The sequence below is a fragment of the Rhinolophus hipposideros genome, assembly GCF_964194185.1.
Source record: "Rhinolophus hipposideros genome assembly, chromosome: 9".
Taxonomy (NCBI): domain Eukaryota; kingdom Metazoa; phylum Chordata; class Mammalia; order Chiroptera; family Rhinolophidae; genus Rhinolophus; species Rhinolophus hipposideros.
The window spans coordinates 68488922-68509123 of record NC_138055.1 but is presented as its reverse complement, the minus strand read 5'-3'; the positions used below and the strand labels follow the sequence as shown (position 1 = coordinate 68509123).

General features: G+C 33.0%; 1 protein-coding gene across 2 annotated transcripts in view; it reads right to left on the bottom strand.

The window, feature by feature from the left end:
- Positions 1–20202, bottom strand: part of TRHDE (thyrotropin releasing hormone degrading enzyme) — a 365816-nt gene that overhangs the window by 16742 nt on the left and 328872 nt on the right. For both annotated transcript variants that reach the window (XM_081060435.1, XM_081060436.1), the window contains 3 exons: positions 19702–19849; positions 17743–17840; positions 17149–17256 (listed from right to left, as the gene is read on the bottom strand). In XM_081060435.1, coding sequence (XP_080916561.1) covers positions 17149–17256; positions 17743–17840; positions 19702–19849 — 354 coding nt within the window. The remainder of the gene's footprint in view (positions 1–17148; positions 17257–17742; positions 17841–19701; positions 19850–20202) is intronic.

The following is a 20202-nucleotide window of genomic DNA, read 5'->3' as shown; positions in this document are numbered from 1 at the left end:
GTAATTTAATTTTGTATTTTGGTGTTTACCCTTTTTTTTCACCTTGCCCAAAGCAAATGCCTAAAAACTATGTTTGGGGAGGAGCCAAAAAATTAAGCAGGTAGAAAAATAAAGGCATGCATCTTTTAGGAATAATTTTTACTGAATTCAATAACAATGATAGTGAAATGGACCTAAAATTTTAAATCATAGTAAACTGATACTTTAGTTATTAAAATGGAACATTGTAAAGTCGATTGATAAATTAAGAAAAATAATGAGGAAAATTTCCTAAGATTTTGCTGTGAAAGTTTTCATTGCTGCATTGTTTCTTAAGATAAAAAAAAATCAGGATTCATCTAAAATAATAATAAGGGGTTGGTTTAAGATAAAAATAGCAACTAAGAATGATATCATAGATTAACATTTAATGATGTGGTAAATATATTATTTAACACGATGAGCTATATTAAGGAAGAGAATGTGATGAGATATGTAAGGACAGAGTATACTACATATATAATACAACGGTGTTATGTTTGAAAACCCATAATGTGTATGCTAGAAAGACATAAAGGATAAACAAGAGAATATTAACATTTGCCTTTGGATTTGGCGACCATATAATAAATAATCAGTCTTTGTCTATTTTAAGTCATATGTTTCAAATTTTATAATTTAATAACTTTTATAATTACTTTGGAAATAGGATAAGTAAATGTATAATTATATTTATAAAGGTAAGATTCTGTAATTACTAGAATAAATTATATTCCAATATAGAAAAATGCTATTAAATAAGATATAGAAATAATTCTGATGATACAGTTAACATATCTCCCATAGGAAACTATTACTTGACAGAGAAAAAAAATCACCCAATTTTAAAATATAAATTTGGACCAGAAACTGCCTCTAGGACTGGGCAAGTCAAGGTCATTGCTTTGGGCTTCATTTTTCATTCTAATTGGACGAGGCGATAGTACATGAGTTCTAAGGTCCCTTTCCATTCTGTTAGTACAAGATTCTTTTCATCAGTAATCGTATTAACACTGAAATGTGGTTTTAATTATTTTCAAAGACAATGAGAAAAGTTTCTCAAATCACTAGCCTCTCTAAGAGCACCTCTTTCTTTTAGGAACACTACACATGCTATTGATATAGAGCATGGCCTACCATTTAATTAATTTTATTTAATCTGCAGTTAATTAATTCATTTAAAAGATCATTTGCCTAATCTAATTAGAAATTAAAAGAGTTTGGGTTGAGGCTTCCTCACCAACACTGCAAATCTTGTTCTGCCTTATAAGTACTAATGTTCTTACTTCTTCCAGGGCAGACAATCCATGACTTGAAAATGTCAGACTGAAAAAGAACCTGCATTTACAAAGTCCGACCATGGTCATAGTATCACCTTCCCCATCTCTCATTCTATCCCCAATTCCTTAGTCTCTTAGCTGCTGCTAAAAAACCCATCTTGAGTAAAACTTAAAGCTGTTTAGAAGGACTGTGTGATGTTGTTTGAACCTAAGTGTCAGTTTTCCTCATCTGGAAAATGGGGATAATAATTCCTTACAGAGTTGGTACAAGGATTAAATGAGATAATGTTTAGCCAGTGCTTAGCACAGTGCTTAGTGCGTATCAAGGGCTCAGTATGAGTTTTATCTAAATGCTGTGCATAGCCAAGGGCAAGAGACATAGACAATTGGCTCAATATGTGATAATGACATTCCTCCTCCTCATTATTTATATTACTATTATTAAGATGACGTGGCAACAAATACTTCTATCTTTCCCAAATAAGTACTAGACTAAGAATAAAGCAGAAGTGAAATGTTTAGACACTCGCTAAAAGTGAACGAGTAATGATAAAGATCATGACTGACCATATGTCTCATTTAAATGCATTTTTATAATCCCACCTAAATATACTGGTACACTTGTCCATCAAATATGCCACTGAATCAATATTAAAACCCTGGCCAAAAAGAAAAAAAAAAACGTTCCTTAACTCTATCACTGCATTGATTTCAAGTTTTTTTTTTTCTTTTTCAAAATTTGTCAAAAACCCACAAAAAATAAAAAGTTGATATTTGTACTATTTTATGCATTTAATAACATTTTGAGCTGCTTTGTACATAAATGATATTGTTTTTATTTTAATCCTTTGTTACATGATAATAAATTTACCATTATATTGAATTTTAGCAAAAAATACTCAAAACATACTAGGTGGCATCAATTAGATTTAAATATAGATAAATTAGAATCTAATGGCATTGATTACATAAAAAAATGTATTAGAAAATGTCACACAATATGGCATACAAAACATCTTAGTTCTTGATAGTGCGAGCCACAGGAAAACATACCCAAACATTGCAGCAAAAGAGCCACTATGTCTATAAGGCCCCTAAGGGAGAACAGAATCTCATGTGTAGTGTGCAGCCAGTGACCAGTGGAAGAGCACTGGACAGCGCTGCTGTTAGCCAGGCACTGATATGCAGCAGCCAGGGTTGCTCTGTTTCTAGGGAGTACTGTCACTGGTGCATACAGTGGTGGTTCATTTCCATCAAAACTAAAGCATAACAAAAACAAATACTAAAACCTCTAAATGAAAGAAAAGACAGTTCAAAACCAGTCTGCGGTCTTTGGACCTCAAAAAAATAGAGCTGGAGAAACTTGGTGGAGAATAGACCAACTGTATCTAAAATTACTGTGTTTTGAAAGGGCTAAGAATCTGGGCTATCCCACTTAATAAAATCTGGGCTAAGACCACTTGATAAAATGTAATTGCTAAAGTTCAAAAAGATGGGAAACCACGTGACCCAGACATAAAAAAGAAGAGGACAAAAAGGAGATATCAAAGTAAAGGTAGAAAGACAGGAGAACACAAGTGAGAAACATACAGAAAAGCCAAAAAATTCAGAGATGGCGACAATGATGTGCATGACAAGGACATACAAGAAAGGAAAAAAAGAAAAAAAAAACAATTAGAGGAGAAATTGTGATTTGATTTGTCTAAAATTTTTCTTTGGCCTGTATTTTAAACACATTCAACTGAAAAGCCTAGAATAGCATTATTTAACATTTCACATCTCAGAGCCCTTATGACATCCATAATTAATTATACCTAAAAGAGCTCAAAAAAAATCAAACTGCTTTACAACAAAAGTAAAAAATTAAGATATCTATGATGATTCACTCTAAAACAGTGAGCAGCATGTTGCTAGTATAAATAGCTCTAAGAGCATAACATAATTGAAAATGTAAGAGGCCATAAGAAAAGATGAAATACTGCCATTTGCGACAACATGAATTTATCTGAGATTATCATGCTAAGAGAAATAAGTCACAGAAACAAATTGAGAAACATATGATTTCACTCATATGGGGGTATAAAACTGAAAGCAAGAAAGGAATAAGACAAACAAACAAATAAAAACTCATAGACAAACAGTTTAGTGGGTACTAGAGAGTAAGGGAAGAAGGGGTGGTAGAAGAGGGTAAAGGGGGTCAAATGTATGGTGATGAAAGGAGAACTGACTCTAGGTGGTGAATATACAATGCAATAGATAGATGATGTATTATAGACTTGTATACTTGAAAGCTACATAATTTTACTTACCAATGTCACCCCAATAAATTTAATAAAAATAAAAAAGAGATATACAGTTTTCATAGAAGTTGTGAAATAGCTGATAAATTGCCCTATTTATAGATGGTTGTGTTAAAGATGGGGTAAATTGTTTTCTGATCATTGCTTGCTAGTTATCCATGACATCTCAATGAATCTGCTCTATACTGATCCATGAGTGTTTAAGCTCAGTGAAGACTCAGTCAGAGCACCAGTCAGAGCACTGTACATTTAACTACCTGCTCTGATACGAAGTCTAATATATACATACGAGGTCGGAAAATTAGGTTCGCAAACTTATCCTAAAAAAACTGCTACATACCTCATTGTTGAATATCACTACGGTCACCTTCAAATTACTACCCTTGGAAATATATGCTTTGATGCCAGCACCTAGTCCACCCTTCAAAGCAATTTTGGAACTCTTTTCCTGGAATGGCCAGCAGAGATGTCATCGTATTACCCTTGATGTCCTGAATGTTATCAAAATGTCTTCCTTTCATTATTTCCTTTATCTTTGGGTAAAGAAAGAAGTCCTTGGGGGCCAGATCAGGTGATCAGGGAGGGTGTTCCAATACAGTTATTTGTTTACTGGCTAAAAACTCCCTCACAGACAGTGCCCTATGAGCTGGTGCGTTGTAGTGATGCAAGAACCATGAATTGTTGGTGAAAAGTTCAGGTCATCTAACTTTTTCATGCAGCCTTTCCAGAACTTCCAAATAGTAAACTTGGTTAACTGTTTGTCTAATTGGTACAAATTCATAATGAATAATCCCTCTGATGTCAAAAAAAAGTTAGCAACATTGTTGCAACAAGTTCACAAACTTAATTATCAGACCTCAGTATTATACATATAATCTAGTGTATATAGTAGACTTCACATATATAGTCTAATATATATATAAGACAAGATACATATATGTGTGTCTAAATCACAGTGATTAGGAATCAGTACTTTAACTGTTAAGATGAAAGAAAATAATGGGAATGACACATTTGTTACAATAGCAAATCCATGAGCACTGTTCTCATTCAAATCATAATGCAGGCCTGAATGTTCATGAAAACTCGACTGGATAACATTGTTGCCCATGATTTATAGCAACAGTCATTGTCCTTTGTATTCTTCATACAAAAGTTGAAAGTTGCATATATTGTATCCATCAAAATACTACATCTAGAAATGTGAGTGCCTGTGCCAAAGTGGTTTAGCTTCCTTGCTAATGCAAGGTCAAGGTTACTCATGTTAAAAAAGCTCTTTCTCCAGCCTGAGAAGAACCTCTGTGGCAATTTCCTTACTTTTTTAGATGTAACCACTGAGCTTTCATGAGTAGATCAGTAATATAATTCTAACTTAAAAGTCCCCCAACTAAAAATAGATTTTATTTCGGCCAAAGTAAATTTTACCCTTTACGTGTGTGTGTCTGTGTGTGCATGTGTATGTTTCTGTGCTTTAACCAACATGCAATTCTGCAGGATTTCATAGTTTTAATTGATAGGTTCACTACACAAGAAAATGCTGTGATTTTTAAAAATAGAGAAATATTCTTATTCATATCAAATCCTACATGTTTCTATGGCTTCACTGAAATGTACTTTGACCTACTGCGTTGTGAAAAAGCCGTGAAATGCAGTCTCCCTCTCTCTCTCTCTCTCTCTCTCTCTCTCTCTCTCTCTCTCTCCATATATTATATATATAAATATATATATACATATATATATATATATATATATATATATATATATATATATATAATGTCAGGGAAAAATATATATACATATATCACATATATATGTTTTAAGGAATAAGGACAGATATCATTTAATCTGGTAATTTAATTTGATAATTGAAAACAGTTTTGAAGACTTTAGCCTGTTATATAAGGTAACAAAAAATTATTAAGAAAGAGATAAAACAACAATATGGATTCTAGAGAAAAGGGGAATGGCAAGAGTGGATGAAAAATTTACAAAATGAGCAAAAAAGGCATATTTTGCATTGGAGATGATATAACTTGGGAAAACAAATGCTGTTATTTCAAGAAATTACAAATAATCAAAGTTCTTTCTCACTTTCAGGTATTTTAAGATATATATATATATATATATATATACACATCACAAAACAATATTTGGTGCTTATGGGACATTTTTCATCAATATTATCACAATGTTAAGTAAATATTATCACACTATCATTAGAAAGAAGACTAATAAAATATTTTCAGTATCATTTTGAGATAGAAAGATTATATGTAAAGAATCAGTCCTAAATCTTCATAATAAGAAAGAAAAATAAACAGAAAAGAAACGTCGATCTTAGTAAATATATCTCAATGCTGTTAGCAAGGCTTATATTATTATTTTGAAAAAATGTGGAGAAAATTTCTTCTTTAAAGTGGTTGGTGGTAGCTTCAAAAACCTTATACTCTATTAATCTAAATCCATCCAGTATTACCTACTCTCTGTAAGTAGAAATGTTTTAGAAGTTGCAAATATTTTTGTTGGTGCTTCAACTCTGGCGTAGTAAATAATAATGATTACTATTTAAGTTTAATCATTAAACCTAAGTGAAATCTATATTCACTTAGCACTTGTACTGTGATAAATAGACAGTTAAAATAGAGCTATTCTATAACTAATCAATAGGCATATCTTTTGATAGATGACACGAAAGTTCAATTGTGTTATCCCTGAAATTGGTATAATATTAGGAAAAAAAAATACTAGCATGGTAGGAAAATTACTATTGGCAGAAACGGGGGGAAAGCCAATTACATTAAAAAGAAAAAAATTTAAATTAAACCAAGTCACTTTCATAAGCATACTTCTGTAAAACTGAAAATACCTTGAAAAATACTATTGACTATTTGCCTCTATGCACGGTTAGCAATATAATTTTTTTTTTAAAAAAAGTAAAATGTCAGGAAAAACACAAAAAGTGTTGGAACAAGGAAAATAAGTGTATGATTATTTCTGCATTTAAATTAGAATATAAAATCATTAATGCATTTAAATTACAAACTAAATGTAACTATACGGAAATGAATAGAACCGTGCACTACTGGAGTTATATTAGCTCTTGAGGCAATTAAAGTCCCTGCTACACCAAACAGTAAATTAAAAATACATTCAGGTTAGTTAGGACATTCAGTGAAATATTTATCCCATAGTGGGCTGAACTGAGCAAGCACGTATTGAAGTCTCCAAATGGCAAGAAAAACTGATATTTTCAGTATGATTCCAGAGAATTTTAGGGAAAAGAGAAATAATAAAGTCCTCTTCTCTATGCCACTACTTAAGTAGTCTTAATATATGACCTCTACTTATACAAATATTAAGTCAGGTAGTGGTTGTTGGTTACAAAAAAGATATCCAGTTTGACAAAGGAATTCACAATAGGATTAATTCAGAGAGCAGGCATACTTGCCGCATTTCATGGTATTTTACTTCCATGTTGCTATTCCAAAACACTTCTGTTTGGTACCATGCGCTAATTTAGAGGAGAGATTCCTCTAAAACGTTGATGAAAGAGCATAATCAGTAAACAGGGATTTTTGCTATTCTCAGCAAAGAAGAACAAAACAAACTGATTAACCGCAAAGAAAAGAAAAAATTTACAAAATTTCCAGAGAACGCTCATGGGTCAGTATAGATTCTGCACAATCAGCTAAAATTTGGAAAATACCAAGGATTTAATCTCGAGAAATGATGTGGAGGAGAAAGGCCGTTTTTACACACTGTTCCTTCTGCTTAACATCTCCTTTCCCTCTGTCTAGTGAACATGTATCTTTCCTGCCAGTTGTTGTTCTGCAAGAAGGTCAACGTCACTGGCCAGTCAAATTGTCCTTTTTGTATAATTCCCCAGTCTGGGTTCTCAATATAGTTAAAATCTTACAGTATTCTTATAGCATCTGATTCTACTCAGACTGTAGTTTTTGGAAGGCAGAAACTGTTCCCTTTGCTCTGTCGGATGCCCTGGAATGTGGCAGAGATTCAAGGTATATTTGGTACCTGCATTAAGCACTGTTAAGAGACTAAATGAATCCTACTTAACTAAATCAAGTAGATGTATGGCTATGGCAAAAAAAATGATCAACAATAATTTAGAAATAGAGCTAAAGGTTTAAAACCAAGTTGACTACTAATCAGATATCTCATTACCCAAATGTGGACTAGGGAATCTGCAACACTGCCTGTCACAATGAGGGACATGGCATAGTAAAGATTTTATTTTTTTAGGTTTAAAGAACCATAGGGATACATCGATAATGAGATGTTAATGATGATGACATCTTTGATGGTAATTGTGAATTATTCCAGAAATTCCCACACCACTTTCTGCTTTAATGATTCTTGTGAGCAATTTCTAAGTCTCTATGCTAGGATTATGCAGGCAACAACTCATAGCGAGGTGACGGGCCGTAATTAGTGAAGTATAAAATTCCTATGACAGAAAGATAATGGAAGGATGGTGATTATCCCTTAAGGTTTTTTCCCAAGCATATGATAAAAGTAAACAAAAATATGTGCCCTCAGATTTTATATTGGGGGAAACTAGCTGAAAGTATGTTTTTTAAATCTTCATTACAAACATCCAGGTGATTCACTGTATTATTTTCCTCTCACCTCAATGGGTCTGTTATAAGAACGTTTACAATGGAATTCACACACAGGGTGCATGAAAAAAGAGAAGTATCTTTTTAACAATGCCCCAACTGTGCACAGTGTGAAACAAGGAACTAGCCAAACAAATTGCAGTGTAAGATGCTGTATTATCTCACATGCAAGTAAAAATGTGAGCTACTGAAAATACAGGGTAATTAGTTTTAAGCTACTTAACATAATCCACTGAGAATATAAATACCCTTTGAAGCATCCTTCCTGAACTCTTCGAAATTAATAATTAAATGTCTTCTGATATTCTGATGGAAAAAAAAAGCAGTTTCTATTCCAGGTGTTGGCAGGAGGTAAAGGGATACATAACTTAACTTGTAAAAGCTGTATTACTGATGTAGTAAAATAATGTTTTGAGTAAAATATTTAAACACATGTGAGAAAATCATAAGAATCATTTTGAAACTAACATATGAACTGCCTACTTTATAATGCAAAATAGAATGCAAGTGGTTGTATTTTTTTAATGGGAAATGAGTTAAAGTACAGTTAACAATTGTATAAGGTTTCTGGGGACATTTATAAAAATAATTCCAGACATAAATTCTTAGACTACAAGGTGCGATCAACAAATATGGTGAGTGCTGCTGCTGAGTACTATGCAACAGAAAGGTGATGTTAATTGTGTTTTTTGACCTTGATAAAATTGTGCGAGCTGAGTTTGTACCCAAGAACACCACCGTGAACTCTGAACGTTTTAAGGGCTTATTAGAGCATTTAAGAAACAATGTGTAGAAAACAGCCTGAGAAATGGGCAAACAGTTTCATCCTCCATGATGACAACGCTCTGTGTCACATATCGCTTCCGGTATACAGCAATTACTGCCAAATAAAACCATTATGGTGTATCCTCATCAACCTTATTCTCCGGATCTGGCACCATGCAATTCTTGGCTCTTCCCAAAGTCAAAATTACTCAGGATGTCGAGGCAGCCACGACAGCGCAACTAAAGACACTCACGAAAAAGGACTTCCAGAACTGCTTCAGGAAGTGGCAAGAACGATGGATGTGTTCAAAGAGAGGGGGAATAGTAGTTTGAGGGGGATTAATGGCAATGTGTCTTTTACTATAATACATTTTTTAAAAATTTAAACATTCACATTTTTTATCACACCGCATACATACCATTTTTACACATCTATCTTTATAGATATATCTACTAATATATCTTTAGACAGATAAAATCTTTGGATTTATAGTGGAAAGTATTAATAAAAAATGACAAATATATGAAAATTGGTAGAGAAATAAACAACTTTTGAAATACACTGTAAATGTTAAGCTTTAAGGGCCACAATTCATGCCTGGAGTATATCCCGCAATTCAATGTTGTGATTTCTCAATTCTTAGCACTGCACTCTCTCTTTATGTTATATTCTCTCCCTAGACAATCTTATCTGCCTCTCATTCTTTCCATTCCTAGTGCAGTGGTCTTCAAAATAGGGTGTTTGTTCTTCTGGGTTTAAGGGAAGACTTTTCATGAGTATATAAGGATATGGGTAGTGTTATTGCAATTAAGTTCCACATTCTAAACTTTCATATAGATTCTTCTCTTTTTTTATCAAAGCCCTTCTCTCACTTTCTCTCACTGTCCAGGAGAAGACACATTTCTCATTCATTCACCTATCTTCCGAAGGTGCATTGCACAGCAGTACCAAATAATGAGAAAATTCTATATATTGGTGTTGATATCTAGGAAATGAGTTTTCAATTTTTAAAAATTCATCGCTCCCGTAAAATGTGAAGAAGAACCTAACTATCAGGTGATAATTAAACATTTTTGGTGAGAGATTACTGTGTGATTTTTGGCTTAAAATGGAAAGATTTTGAAGAATTGTGTTACATTGCTATAACCTAAATCTTCCCATTCTATCAATTTATTTTTATGTATAAGGTTTCTCAGCACTTTAACATAAAAATATGAATAGAATTGATGGAGAAACTTTTCTCATTCCAGCAGTGAGTAATATTTATCAGTGACTATATAATCTATTTAGAAAAAAAGGCAAATGTCAATTTTTACTTTTATGTTTTTATATTTAACAATTTTATTTTATACTTGAAAATTATTTATCAAAGTTTGTAATGTGTGGAAGTTGATCAATTGTATACAAGTAACAATTGTACTGAAAACCCAGTTTAGAAAAAAAAATTAACACAAGATTTTATGTTGACATGAAAAAATTATGTTTGTATATAATATGGTGTGTGTGTGTGTGTGTGTGTGTGTGTGTGTGTTTTATAGAGAAGTATTATTCGGTGATCCAAAAAATATTTTCAAGAAAAAAATATATCATATTAGAATACAATTTGGGAAAAAAAAAACATATAAAATGTGTGACTATTAAATAAGAAAATAATCATATTTTTAAATGACTAATGGTGGTTTTGAAATAGCTCTGGTGTTTTGATTCCATTGGATACAGTTAGAGGTCTTGAAAGAATTGTATTGAAAAACTGTCTACTTACAACATACTAGAAATTAAATCTTTGCATTTATTTAAACGTATTATGGAGAGTTTTAGAATTAGACTTTAAACTGTTATTTTAGGCAATTCATGTGCATAAAAGTTTGTACCCTTTTGAATTAGTCAACTAAAATGTCAGCGATGCCTTCCTTTCTCTTACCTTTTATATCCAAACAATCATTAACTCCTGTCATTCTCCCTTCCTCTATCATGCTCAAATTCTCTTCATTTCCATCTCCAGCTCTCAAGGCTGGAAGTCTTTCCTGATCTCCCTGATCTGGTCCAATTCCCATATGACAGTCTCTCAGAACACCACAGATGTTTCCTAGGTTGCACTTCCCTGAGTTTCCTTTTTAGTTTTGTATGGTTATTAACACCTTCTGTTTTCCTCCTATCCCCGCCATCAATCTTTAGGGTGCATAAGGGCATGGACCACATATTTTCAATGCCAAGCAAGTTACGAAGCTGGAGCTAAATGAAGGAATGCTGCCTTTTAAGTGTCTAGCTCAGTGCCTGACACACACAGCTGCTTGATATATACTTATTGAATACATGGATGTAGGAACATATCTCCTTCAACTGTATAATCAAAAAGGGTCAAGAGTGGATACATTGTAAGAAAACTGTATGATTTATGTTCACGCACAATGAGTGTGAAATTTTGGACTCTTAGAGCTAATGTAAGCATTGGATAGTTAGTTGGGGGAAACAGCCTCACTCAAGAAACAAGATCGAGATTTGGAGAAATTAAAAGCCACAGCTGTCTAATGACTAACTTGGAGCAAACCTAATTCTTCACCCCAGCTCACTGGACATTTGGACAGACTCTCTCCTGTGTTCAATTGTCTGGATAATGCCTGTGCTGATAACTCAGTACTACAATGGCACGTCTGGCTGGTGTAACTTTAGCCCATTCTTTATACTATTTATTTATAGTAAGAAGAATACATAACACAGTGTAAAAAACAGAGGGAATAGGACCACAATAACTTGGAAACATGGACAATAAGTTAGGATCTATGTTTTAGGGGAAGAAAACATGAGGTTTCTGAACCAGACATATACACACCGTGATAGAGTCCTTTGTCCCTTCACCTTTATGTTCTCACGTAAGAAAAACAAATATCAATGGACAGAAAGCAGACAAAAAGGAGAGGAGCTTAACTGGAACTCTTTACACTATGAGATAAAATGACTGATGGAGGTACATGTGCCATAAATAGTAGGTGACTAAAGGGAGGGAAGAAAAAGTGATATTTACCTTGGAGGTCAAGACAGGCAGTATTTCTTCAAGCAGGAGGAAAAGGGCAAATGTCTCCCTGCTCCTAATTGAGAATCTCTATGGTAATATTTTGTTTTATATTTTATGTTATAGGTCACATCCTTATATTCTCAAAACTTACGGAGTAGGTTTAATGTTGCAGGCATTCTATAAATGTTCTTTCTTGTTCTATACTGTTCCTAGTTTCCTTATTTAAAATGTACACCATCCATTACACAGGAATGGTCAAAACAACTAGAAGACAACTACAAAGACGATTAGCGTTTTATGATTACCTATAAGGGCCAGATATTATATAGGCATTCTTTTATATAACTCTTAAGGCTTGTGTGGTTGGTAATATTATCGCCATTTTTCAGATGATGAAACCAACTGATTTTCGTAAGGTCAGTTAGTGGCACTACTGTAATTTGATCACTGGTGTCTCTGACTCTGAAGACAGTAATATTTGCCCACACTAGAGGTTCTCAAAGTGTGTTCCCTGGACCAGCAGCACCAGCATGACCTGGAAAGTTGTTATCAATACAAATTGTTAGGCCCTATTTCACCTACCGTGTTTCCCCAAAAATAAACTTAGCCGGATCAACAGCTCTAAAGCATCTTTTGGAGCAAAAATTACTGTAAGACCCAGTCTTATTTTAATATGATATAAGACCAGGTATATAATATAATATAATATAATATAATATAATATAATATAATATAATATAATATAATATAATATAATATAATATAATATAATATAATATAATATAATATAATATAATATAATAAATATATAAATATAATATAATAAATTAATATAATATAATACGGGTTTTATATTAATTTTTGCTCTAAAAGACGCATTAGAGCTCATGGTCTGCCTAGGTCTTATTTTCGGGGAAACACGGTACTGAATGAGATGTGGAGGAGGGCCTAGCAAACTGTTTAAAAATCACCGCAGTGATTTTTATGCATGCACAGATTTGAGAACCACAGGTTTATGCCAGGTAGGACAACCTGCATACAACTATTGCTTAAACTCACTGCAGAGTACTTGAGTTCTGTTGAGTGTCTTTCTTTTTTAAATTATTTTTTTTAATCATCTTTGAATATGTATTACTGATACGTGGTAATTTGCTACTGCACCACAGAATCACTTGTGGCAGGGTCAGAAGGCAGGCAGGCTGAGGGTGGGAGCCCAGATGCACCACCTGTTGTTACGTAAGGTCGGCAAGTTACACAACCTCTGCGACTTGGACTTGTCATCCGTAAAAATGAAAATAAAAATGATGAGACCATGCACAAAAAGCACTGTAGCCCAATGTCTGAAATGTGGTAAATACTCAATAAAGTAAATATAGTTTTCATTATGATGTCATTATTGAAGACAATATATTAATAACATTATAATTAATTGTATGAGTAATGAAGCTTATATATTATGTATGCTGCAAAGCTCCATAGGTGTTCCTCTAGTTCTAATTTTTATTATCAATGGACTTAATTTTTCCAGTTTTAAAATGAATTTCTAATCCATTTCAATTCAATAAACATTTTTGATTTCCCACAATGTACAAAGTACTCTTTTGTTTCAGGCTTTTGTTTACGCAGAGTGATGATACCAGTTATCAATTTATATGTTAGGGAATGGATATCAGTATCTATTGAATGACTTTTTAAACTAAATATTTCAAATCTTTACTCTGTATTGGCTTAAAGCTTTAAATTGCACCTTTTAGCATTATTTGAAAACTAATACATTATCACAAAATTAAGAGGCTGTGTTGCTGTAGACACACATTTAATTTCAGGTTAAATTCTTTTATTCAAAGAAAACTTCATATTGCCATATTGTGATCTCTGTATAGTTAACCGTACAATCTCAAAACTGTGTTTTAATATAGAGATTTTTCAACAATAATTCACCTGCAGTAATGATATATTCCCTACACTACACTCAGTGAAGCTTAGGCCAATTATTTCTTGTTCATTTGCACCAACCAGTAAAAGAAGCCAGTATCTGTCCCCTTTATTATGCTTTTTTATATATACAACAAGACTAGCATCTTTTGTACGTATTTTTTTTTAAGAGTAAAATTTTCAGGTCTCACAACCACCTCGTGTAGCTCATGTTTTCAAGATATTTTTATCATTTGTATTATTCTCTACCAAATGCTTAGTAATTTGTCTTTTTTCTGAAACGTGGTGTCTGCTGAACTTAGTCCCCAAATCACAGCCTAACAAGACCTGAATGTAGCTCAATCTGTTTTTATGCATGACATCACCATTATAATTCAACACACTGCAGCATTTGAATATTTTAACAGGGATCAGAATGTCCACTCATTCAATTTATCATCCACTATAATTCCTGAACTTTTCTCTCTGCTGCTATCACCTCTAGCTTTCCATCACACTTTTTGGTTCCATTATCCTGCTCTGCATCAACTTGCACATCCATTCCACTTTTCTGAACCCAATGTCACTGGAGGTTTGATTACGTTTGGAGGTTTGATTAGATAATTTTATGGTTCCAGTTAAGCAAAAACAAACAATGATGACAGGTCTGTTGCTTCGAGCACATTTAAAAAGAAACCTTGTCCTTCCCATCATTGATTCAATTTAAGAAAGTTAAACTCAGTACCAACTACAGGATTGCATTATTGTTTTATTATTAAGCTGTCATTCAAATATCACAGATTAAGCCTCTGATCTTCCCACACATAGCTAGCTCATTGAGTATCATGTACCCCCCAATGCAGGTCACTTGTGTATGCTGTGCGTGTCACATGGTTGGTTGAACAAATCTTTGTAAACACAGAGCTAGTTTCACTTAACATGTTTCCTTGCCCCGTTACGAAGAAAGTAATGCAGAAGAATATAAAAATAATGAAAGAAAGAACCAAAGAAACTTCAAGTGTCAGGCCTAAATTTCATTATTTACCATGAACAAATGGCAGAATTATCAACATCAAAATGAGCTGACACCTTATAAACAAACTATCATTTATAAGGGAATTATGGAAGTGATGGATTATTCAAAAACACAAGTGGAAAAATTACTACTCATTAAACTAAACATCAATCCATGTGCCTGCCTTCCTTCAGCCTGAAATCCCCACCCACCCACTTTACATATTCAGATACACCTGCCTTCAGTCAGGTCCTGTCCATCTAACAGTCCCACTTATCCTTCTTGAGGCAGAATACGATTCCTACCCATCATTCCCTTAGTTCTTGCTTCAAAGTACTATTTCTTTATAGCTCTGTATCTTCTATTAATTTGGAGCTCTGCCTCTACATTTTACTTCCCACTTACCAACTGGTATTGAGAATTGCTCAACAAAATTTTGTTAAATAAGTGAATTATTTTAAAAATAGCATTTCCCAATAGCTATATTTTTAAACAGGAAGTGATATGAGGCTTGAAGTGATATGAGGCTTGAAGACTCTCTAGAAAAATTATGGCAATGGTACATAATGGTAAATGGCATATAAATGGTATATATAATTCAAATTTTAATAAATAGTAAAACTATACAATACCATGAGTAAATTCATTAAGGGGTTAAAAGAAACTATCAGGGAAGTAGAGACTACTATACATAAGTAATATAATATATTTCACCTTTTTTCTCATATGTATATATGATTATGTATCGTAATAAAATTCTGGTTGTATTGATTTTGGATACATGTTTATGTTTTCATGTCTTAAATATATGTGGTAGACTTAAAAGAGATATTAAAAAATAGGAAAAAGTTTTTATAACATTTTTAAGTTCAAGTTTTCAGATGACTTAGCAAAAAGGATAATCACTAGCAAAAGTTTAAATAATGAGGATGCTTTAGTTCAAGAGAAGACAGATGACAGATTTAATCACTGTCTTCAAGTATATAATCGATCGACTGAAAGATGATAGTGATAAAATATTTTCCTTCGTAGCTCAGTATAAGACCAGAAATGATTAATTTAACTTAAAGGGCAAACAGGAAAATGCTAGAGAAGGTAATATATTATGACAAATTACTAAGTAATGCGGTGAAAGATTTCCCTTACACGTTTTTAAAGCAGAATAGCTACCTTTTTCTGGAGTCAGATACATTTGAACCTAAATCATGCTCAACAAAACCAATACCAATTTGCTCCATAAGTAAGTTACACTCTCCATGGTTCCCTGTGTTCATCTAGAACAAATCCCTTTCACCATTGTCCATGGAATCATCCCAGCCAGTCATCAGTCATATCAGGGACATGCCCATTGTGGCATGTAAAATAGAATCATCTGAGCAAATCGCCCCCTAGCTCCTCACCCTTCTAATCAGACTCTCCTTAACAGCGGAGCTGAAGATTGCAGAGGGGTGATTATGAATTGCCCAAAGTGCAAAAAGCAATGGAACATAATGGTCCTTGGAAATATAAAGATACCTTAGAAGGTTTAAAAAACTGCAGTAAGGATCTTATTGATGTTTGATGTTTTTATGTTCAACATTCTCTTCATTAACATTAATAAGTGACATTTAGTATAATTTTTTTTAATCAAAAGTAATTCCATTAAATAATTTTAACCTCACATTATATCTGAAAATACTGTGCTATGAAATTCTAAGAGGAGAGACAAGTTTAAGGTCTCTGTCAAGGGTCGCTGAAAAGGTAAAGATCTTTTTTATAACCTTTTTGGTTTTAGTTTTTAATATTAACACTTATTATGCTACTTCATTTACATCATATGCTTACAGTTGTTTTATGAATAAATACCATGACCTTTATGAAGAACCTTAGAGTTTGGCCTACATTTAATTATTTTGTTCTCATACAAAAGCAAAGCTACCAAAATTCGAAACAAATTGACACCTTATACGTAAAGAATAAGGGCTTAAAAAAAAAAAAGAATAAGGGCTTAGACTTACAATTTTATTTTAAAATTCAATAAAACATTCCAGATAAGTATATTGTAACTTTCATGTTGTTGCCCAGTAAGCTATGAACCTAAAACAAAGTTTTGCAGTGTTTTTTTCCTTGTCTGCTTTTACTCCAGGTGATAAACAGAAAGCATCCACTGGGAATCTGAAAACAGTATTATATCACATCAGAAATCCAGGATTTGGTTCTATTTACCTGTTCCTGTTGCTGGAAATCCAATCTGAAATAAGTGTGGATGCCTGTTGGTGACAGTGCTTGTTGCCAAAACTGCATGCCAGCATTATAACTTCTCTACGTAGTTCTCTTATGTATCATCAAAAGGGGAAAAAAAAACACAAAAATAAAATAAAAAGCAGTGTCAATATCTGGAGAGAAAGGGTAACCCATTACCTTACATTACAGTAGATAAATAATTAGTACAAACATAGTTTTCAGATACAGAAGTCCTATTTTGCCCAGTAAGAAGAGACAATTAGCCAGAGTTAGAAGTCATAAGAATTATACTAAAAGTCTGCTCTGGAAACAGTACTACAGTGAGGGGCATGGGTTCAGATCTCAACTTTACCAATAAAGGCAGATCTTAAATTAAAACATGAGAAGGAAATGCCTTTGTTTCCAGAATCAGGTGGTGGAAACTATCTACCCATCAGCAGTTCTCCCAGGCAAAGGAAATGAAAGATGCAGAATGAAAGGTGGATCATCTCATGCTGCTAAAATCACAATGGTATTTGTTGTATATTATTATACAGCTCTGAGGGGAAGGAAGCAAGTCAGAAAATAAAACAGTACTCATGTTGGTAGGATGCTTGAACAAGGGATCCATTAAAATTGTTTTTTGGCCATCCGAGCTTGATGTACGTTGTTGCAACTTGCTTTAAAATATATTCCTAAATAAGGGGTACAGCAAATAAAGATAATGTCAGTTGCAAATCTCTCCATGCTGACAATTAAAATTATATGATAAAATTAAAATATGTTTCTAAATGTACCTGCTTGAAAATATAGGCAAAATTATGAGCCTGGTAATGATCTATTATAATTTTATTCAACTTATTATTTCAAATATAGAGAATAGGATAAAACACAATTGCAGTGGTGAAAATCTACTCTTTACTTCTTATTGAATGATGAAGTAATTTACACTATAAAATATTTTAGATGACAGTTTTTGTAGCAAAACAAGGAAATAGGAATATAGATAACACTCCTGCATACATATATACAAACGTATGTAGATATAATTTATGAAAATGAGCACCTAGTATTTATACATTTGTGTCAACAGAGCATATTCAACATAAAACTATTATGTTGGCCCAGTCAATAGCCTAGCATTGTTGAACCTGACACTCACAGAACACTCTTCAGTTAAATGATACATTATTTCAAAGTCAATAATCCATTCAGCTGATGATACATTTAAATATCAGTGGCAAGATAAAATATGCTCTCCTCACTTTAATCTGGTCTTGAATCTTGTCAAAATAATGAAAGCACTGAAATTATAGTAAAAGCAATTATTAACTTTTACTGAAATTGAGGTGTCTGACATGATCTACCAACGTACAAATATATACAAAATGTATTTTACTTTTACAAAAGTGTAACATCACAGCGTTTCTCTATTCAGAGAAGCGGGGTGTGTCATAAGTCTTTCTTCAGCATATAAAAATTATGCCATAACAGTCATGACACACTTCTTTGCATGTCTGTTGTAAGGGCCTACACAAAACTAACAACAATAAACACTCAAGCCAGGATTATTCCCATTAAAAAAAAAAAGAACTGAAATGGAGGTGGTTTCATGAAGCTCAAAATAAGATAAAATGAAGCAACTGTGATATCCATCAGAAAATTTAGATGACCCGATTTTTATTAGATCTGGTCATGGTAATTCCAAATGTATAGGCTAATTAGCAGAGCCAGCATGTCATAAGAAATAGGATAATTTTATAACCCATAGGGCAAACTCTTAAAATAACTAAATGAAAGCAAATAGGGCTCAAAGGTGATAGAAGGCACAGAGATACATTCTGATGCAAAGCCTCACTGGTGATAAGAAATTGAGGAATCAAAATCTCATTAGCCATACTTAATTCTAATCTTACTCAAAATGATTATTACATTAGATTAGGTGGAGACAGCAGTGCAATTTTGGTTTACCAGGCTTTGAGCTTAGGAAGTCTAGTCAGGTAATATTTTGGAATGTTTGTCATGTCTTCATGTCTATTTGGATTATCTGTTGTTTGCTTTTTTGTGTCCCCTCGGACCCAATTATGAATGGGCTTTTGCCTCAATGTTGATCTTATCCTTGTTAATTAAGGAAGTGAATTGAATTCACTATGCTCTTTTGGATAGAAATAATGACTAAGAATCTTTACTGAAACTGTCTATATTCTGTTAAGATCTTCGTGATCTTCCCACCCAGGTTAAGTCTTTTGTGCACATGGAGCCCTTTAACTCTTGGAAAGTAAGTTTGAACTTTAAGATTGTGCCATGTATGTTTGTTCTTAAATTTTGAGGCATTTAAGCTTAATTGACACTTTTAGGCCAGAACAAAAAGTAGCTTGTTTTAAATTTCTTCTTCAAGAAACTCTCATCAGTGTTACATAGAAAATCAGGACAAAAAAAAAAATGATAATATGAATTAGAAGAAACTAAAATAACTCAGAACCAGTTGAATATAACAGATAATGAGAAAATAATTTATCTTCTGAAAATAGGAAAGAAGAAAATACATCTTTTTACATTGAAGACATTGTATTTCTCCATGCGGTCCAGTAGTTTATCTAGAGGATAAAGAGCTCGGCTGGCAGCATGCCAAGGAAGAAAATCCTTCTCCTCAGACAGGTATCTGATAATCTCCAGGGGAATGTTCTGAGGCAAATAGCCAGCTCTGCACAGTCAAAAAAGTTAATGTTAATTACATACAGAAAAGATACACGATGATGCAAAAATGAAGAGTTTTACTTACACAAATTTACTTACACAAATAACACAAATAAAAGGCAGAAAGCAAGATTCATCATGATATAAAGAAGTCATACTCAGTATTGTAAAAATACTTTTTTAATATATTAGTCCTACTTAGGATGCCAGTGTCCCTTAATATATTCAGAGTTGGAGAGTTAAAAATTTACATGAACACAAAATCTTAGAATGCATGTTTTTTTAAAAAGGAAAGAATGCGAAATTTGAATAAAACCAATTCTAAGTACTTACTTAACAGAGACTCTTCAAAGGTCACAA